General features: G+C 30.3%; 1 protein-coding gene across 1 annotated transcript; it reads left to right on the top strand.

The window, feature by feature from the left end:
- The first annotated feature begins 3,912 nt into the window (after window positions 1-3,912).
- On the top strand, window positions 3,913-5,874 carry LOC137814563 (protein TERMINAL FLOWER 1-like). The gene is made up of 4 exons (XM_068617369.1): window positions 3,913-4,470; window positions 4,668-4,729; window positions 5,210-5,250; window positions 5,355-5,874. The coding sequence occupies exons 1-4, from the start codon at window positions 4,129-4,131 to the stop codon at window positions 5,570-5,572; spliced, it is 663 nt and encodes a 220-aa protein (XP_068473470.1). The 5' UTR covers window positions 3,913-4,128; the 3' UTR covers window positions 5,573-5,874.
- The last annotated feature ends 319 nt before the right edge of the window (window positions 5,875-6,193 follow it).

Here is a 6,193-nt window from a genome sequence, read left to right as displayed (position 1 = left end):
GATTTTTTTATCACATAAATCAGTTCAAGATGGCAATAATGAAATATTCAATGTAATAATATTTATATTTTTAATAAAAATGAAAATTAATCTAAAGTATTTACAATTTTTTATTGTTAAATATAAATTTATTATATGTTGTCACCAATAACTATGTGATATATATATATATATATATATATATATATATATATAAAATTTGGTGTGGACTTTTCTTGTTATTTGGAACGGAGCTAGATGAATTTATTAATACCAATTCGACTAGTTGAATCGTTAAATGATTAACTATGTTTCGTGATAAGTTGAATCACCATGCCAGTTTTAACAATATTAGTAAACCGTTTTTTCTAACATGGTTTATTAATTTATTCTAATTAATAATGCCTTTTAATAGATTAAATTTTACATATATTAAAAAATGTAAGTCCTTTTTAATAAATTGTAACAAAAGTATTATTATAAAGATTAAACAATTAATACTTTTCATTACGTTTTTAAAAGAGAGAACTAAACAGATTTTTAATCAGTAGATAAATTATCTAAAACAATTGAAGAAACGCATCATTTCTAGAAAATGTGTGATTAGTTTCCCCCAAAACTTATAACAAAAATAGTTATTAAAAAAGGGTCTTTTCTGCCTTTAAAATAAAATGGAATTTAACAGAATTTACTACTAAGCTATGGTATCTTTCAATAGATTGTGATTTAAAATAATAACAAATTCCACAATTTTAAAAATATATATAGTATGTCAAAACAGAACTTTATCTCTTTTATATCTAACATAAATAGAAAACTATTTTTACAAAGTTTAGAAAATTAAAATTTAAAAAGAAAAGGAGATCCATCTCATGTGTTTATCAAATAAATCTTAGTCTTAAAAATTGGAAAGAAAAAATTGCCATAGTGTTAAACTATCTACTAAAACTGAAATTATTTGTTTCATTAGAATTTGAGAATGTTCTTATTTAAAAATAAAAATTGCCACAGGGTTTAGGCATTAATAACTATATAGTTTTTGCATTTCTCTTCTAATTTATGCATAATATTTGTGAATATTTACTTTGGGGAGAGACACTCACTTTACAAACAGAACATATCAACATAGGTGGTGTGTATAATATTATACTTTCTTATTTGTGATTGTATTGCATACCGCAATTTTTGAAAACATCTTCGATGGAGAATCTAATCATAAGTTATTAATTTATTTTTAGTGAGTGATAAACCGTTCATTTAAATTTTAAAATTATAACATTGTTTCTTTGAATAATAAATTTCTTAAGTTCAAACATTTTTTTTCACACGGCACCTATATATTTTTATTAATTTTAAAAATAAGTTCATTTTTTAAAGTTAAGAATTCAATTCTTATATAAGAATATAATTCTTTTATTATAAGAATTGTCTTCATGTCAGCAAGTTATACAGGGGGGAAACTATTAACACATTTTTTATCAGCAAAACTGATTTTTATATATGTTTTTGATTTGTTATAACAAATGTAAATAAGTTAAAGTATCTAAATCACACTTTGTATATAATATATTTTTTTATTGATAAAAAATTATTAACAAACCCTCTAAGAGTCATACAAAGAGGCTTATGGTATAAGATTTTTCAAAATTGTATTACAAAATTGTTTTTTGTGGTATGATTTCTCATTATTTCTTTCACACAAAAACATGATGTAGTTACAGCAAAGGACAAGTATGAAGCATCTGGAATTCAAAGGGAGATATGTACAGTGGGAGAAAATACAGTACATCAATACATTATCAATGATGAGGAAGGAGAAAGTATGTTATCAGGAGGAAGATATTGGTTAACTTATAATTTCCAATGGAAGAGAGAAAGTCTAGAACCAAATTTGATTTGGATAAAAACAACAGCATAACTTATTCATGGAGTGTTTAATTTCAATTCTCTTTTTACATTTGTATATTTTAGAAACTAAATAAATAATTAATAATTAAAATTTTGCTAATTAGATACCAATTTAGAAACTATTTAATAATAATAGAAATTAATTTAAAAACTAATTTATTTTATATTTTGTAGAATGGTTTTTATTTTAGTTACTACTGTAATTAATTATTTTGATTTTTAAAAATTGATTTTTATTTCATAATTTTTGTTTTAGGGAATATAAAGTAAAAGTTGTATAACTTTTGTAAAGATTTATTAATATATTTCATTGCGCAGAAAAAATTATGAATTTCGTGAGAAAGTAATTTTAATATGAATCATATTGAAAGAAAATTCAGATTATACTCTTATACATGATCAAAATTAAAAAAAATAAATCAAATTACATAATGAACATAATCAATTTAACTTCTTCAAAATTTACGTGAGTAGATGGGAGGAGGATTTATTCATTTAACTTTTTCAAAATTGCCTGGTTTTTTTGTGTAAGCATATTTTCTATATTATTTGAAAAAAAAAATTGGAATACAATGATGTACAAAATTTTTATATTTCAATCTAATCATGAAGTGTGACAGTTAATTTTTTGTTTGTTTATGTATTGCAGTAATTTTGAATTAGTTCATAGTATAAAAAAAGTATATAAAGCTAAATATAAAATGCATATTAAAAACCTGTGTTGTACATAATACCGATATGACTCAGGAATATTCCGTGCTTAATCGGCACAATAACTTCTGCTAAAGTTCAACGAAGAAAATAATAAGTAAAAGATAAGCATGAGCAACTTAGTATTTTAAATCAAAATGGTACTGAAACTTTATGAAAGAAAACTCATATGATCCAAATATGGAAACATGAATATCAACGCAAAACCAAAATTGGCAACAAATAGTTTCAGACGAACAAATGTTAGAATCATGAGCTCCAAATGGCACATAATTAATTACTCTGAAATTTAAATAATGTATGTTTTCACTGTCAAAAGATACCTGCAATTAATTTATGCAATAATCGGTCTATATATTCCACTTTCTTTCAAATCATAATTTAAAATAAGGAATATAAAACCAATGTCTGTTTAATCATACGTACGAACCCATGGCACCACCAATTAGGGTTTTTTTTTTCTGGGACCAGAATTTGTGATCGTATTTAAGCACAGGATGCGCATGTTCACAGACTTCAAACCCTTTTTCCAACAAAAGAATTCAAACAGGATTTGAATAACATAAAATTCACATGGAGAGATGAAGGGAGCAAAATGGTTTTTCTAGATGAAGAAGGTCCACCTTCTCTTTTTACCAATCTTGGAACTTGGTATGAATCTTAGTGAGAGTTAAGTTTTATTCTGAAAAGACCTCATAGGCACTCACACATAATAGTCCCATAGGCATGTGTAGCCGTGTAGCCTCGAGCATTTATGGTGGAGCTCCTTTAATTATGCTTTCTTCCTCAAGAATCTTCCACCAAGATTAAAAGAAAGAAGGAAAAATGGAGAATCACACACCCACAAACATACATTTTTGTATTTTGTGTGCATATAAGCAAATAAGGAAGGTTCTCTACGCAAAGGCATTCAACAAAAACTTCTGCACGTCCATGGTACTAGTGCTAAAATGTGGGTGTTCAAGAAGCCTAGCATTTCTCAGAATTTTTTCCTTTTATGCTTTTTAAGTTTAAGAAAAGAAGCTTGACAACTTGCAAGGGAAAGGACCCACATACACATTACACATGATGCTTTTTCTGACTTGATCGAACTAGGAAGACAAAAGAACAGGAATTTTCTCTTTTTTTTCCATATTTTTTACAACTGGATATAGACTTAAAAGAGAAGATAAGAGATGTTACAAGAATTATAAAAAAAGGATTTATTGAATGAGAAATCCATGCATTCCCGTGCACAACCAATCAATTGAGAACCTATTCGAAGGGACCCATATTCTGTGTTTATGAGGAGGGAGAGAGAAAGAGTGTGTGTGAGTGAGAGAGGACAAGGGAAAGGATAATTTGTCACATATAATGACTAATGTGTTTCAGCACAAACATCACCCAAAGGCAATTATGAAATGAGCCAAATTAATATATATTAGGAGTGATGGCAGCACCTGCACGGATGCACCTGATTTATTTATACCCTTCTTTATTTCATCTTTTTGGTTTTTCTTCTAAATCTAAATTATCACCATATTTTAAACGATGGGTAAACACTCTACCTTGAAAGGCATTATAAATATGGAGCTCACACTCCTTTTCTCAGCAGGTTATCGACTTGTATTCCTCACTCTCACTCTCTTAACTTTCTTCTCTCTTTATTTGTACCCTTATCATACTCTTGTAATGGCAAGAATGCCTTTAGAACCTCTTATAGTGGGGAGAGTCATAGGAGAGGTTCTTGACTCTTTTACCACAAGCATGAAAATGACTGTGAGTTATAACAAAAAGCAAGTCTACAATGGCCACGAGCTCTTCCCTTCATCTGTCAACACCAAACCCAAGGTTCAGATTGAGGGTGCTGATATGAGGTCCTTTTTCACACTGGTATCTCTTTTTCCTCCTCTCTTCTTGTTCCTTTTTTCTTTGAAGAACAAATTAATGGGGAAAAAAAGAGAATACTTCAGCTGTTATTTGTTGTTATATATATATCCTTAATCATGCTCACGCATTATGTCTCTTTTAATGAAAGTTCCCTTTAAAATACTGAATCATTAAACTAATGTCTCCCTTTTTTGGCGCAGATCATGACAGACCCTGATGTTCCAGGCCCTAGTGACCCTTATCTCAGAGAACACTTGCACTGGTACTTAATATAAAGATAAATTTTCTTTAAATACTTAGACTTTTAACACCCACCCACCCCGCATAACTACCGGATTCTATTAACAACTCAACCCAAATGAAAATTTCATGATATAAAACACCTTGAAAGTCATGAACTGGTTATCAATCTGACATTCTTGTTAGATGTCTGTGCATTAAATGAAGTTGAAATTTTGCAAGCTATATATATGCATTCCTTTTCATCACATCAAACTACAGAGGTAACAAACACTTACATCACAAGAAGGTAGCTACATACATACCTTTGTATTCTGTAAAAGTTGTGAAAAGGTTGCCTGTTCTAGCTACCATCATCCACCCACCCTAAAATCAAAACAGACTTAAAGGGTGAATAAATCTCGATGACTCAACAACAAACATAACGGAACTACATACACATATAAGGTAAACTAGCCATTCTTAGGTATCTAACAGTTTGTTGTAAATATTCTTTTTGCAGGATAGTGACAGATATTCCAGGCACAACAGATGCTACATTTGGTAGGTTCATGTAAATGATTGATCTACTAGGGAAACCGTATGTATATGGAGCTTACTTGCTGATCCGACCATAGAGAGACTGACAAATATGATGTTTTTTGTAGGGAAAGAGTTGGTGAGCTATGAGATCCCAAAGCCTAATATTGGGATCCATAGGTTTGTGTTTGTCCTGTTCAAGCAAAAGCGTAGGCAGTGTGTTACTCCACCAACTTCAAGGGATCACTTCAACACACGCAATTTCGCAGCACAGAACGACCTTGGCCTCCCAGTGGCTGCTGTCTACTTCAATGCACAGAGGGAAACAGCTGCAAGAAGACGCTAGCTTCCTACCTACCTACCTCCTAGCTTCATGCTCCTGGTTGATCTTACTTACCACTGTAACCAAGTAGTGTTCAATAAAGCGATAGTACAAGGAGTTCAGTAGTAGAAGTTAGTCCCTCACATGTGCCTGAAATAACTCACTGAACCAAGTGAATCATTTTCTAGTTTGACTAGTGTGTATGCTATGTTTTACTTTCCCATCGAATGTGTACCTTCTCTATTACAGTGTACTACGTGTATTATTATTACCTCATGGATATTCCTATGAGGCGATCTTATATAAACCAATAAGAGGTTTGTTAACCATGTCGTTTCCTTTCCTTTAATAGTTTAGGGTTTCGCTTCCTTTCTTTCCTTTGGTTCCTTCTCATTTCACTCAATCTTTTTTTCTCTTCCTCAACTACGTTTTCCACACAGTAAACTATTAATTAATTATATGGGACTTTATGAGTGACTTGTACACACTTTTCTGTCATCTTCATCATTTTTTTCCTCCACTCAGATGCCAAAACTTTCATTTTATTCTCAGTTTGCTCCTCTATGACATCTGCTTTTTTGCTAACTTGATGGATTGACCCTTCAGGAATACAGTGGTTTTCACACCAATTAATTTCCAGCATCT

The sequence above is a fragment of the Phaseolus vulgaris genome, chromosome 1 (genome assembly GCF_000499845.2).
Source record: "Phaseolus vulgaris cultivar G19833 chromosome 1, P. vulgaris v2.0, whole genome shotgun sequence".
Classification (NCBI taxonomy): domain Eukaryota; kingdom Viridiplantae; phylum Streptophyta; class Magnoliopsida; order Fabales; family Fabaceae; genus Phaseolus; species Phaseolus vulgaris.
Note: the sequence above shows the minus strand (reverse complement) of the source record. Positions and strands in the feature narration are given on the sequence as shown.

What these genes read in the sequence shown, in the direction of transcription:
- LOC137814563 (XM_068617369.1), top strand. Translation starts at nt 4,129, where the DNA reads ATGGGTAAACACTCTACCTTGAAAGGCATTATAAATATGGAGCTCACA. An exon ending in CTCAGAGAACACTTGCACTG is followed by an intron (nt 4,730 to 5,209) that starts GTACTTAATATA and finishes TTCTTTTTGCAG; the next exon opens with GATAGTGACAGATATTCCAG. An exon ending in CACAACAGATGCTACATTTG is followed by an intron (nt 5,251 to 5,354) that starts GTAGGTTCATGT and finishes TGTTTTTTGTAG; the next exon opens with GGAAAGAGTTGGTGAGCTAT.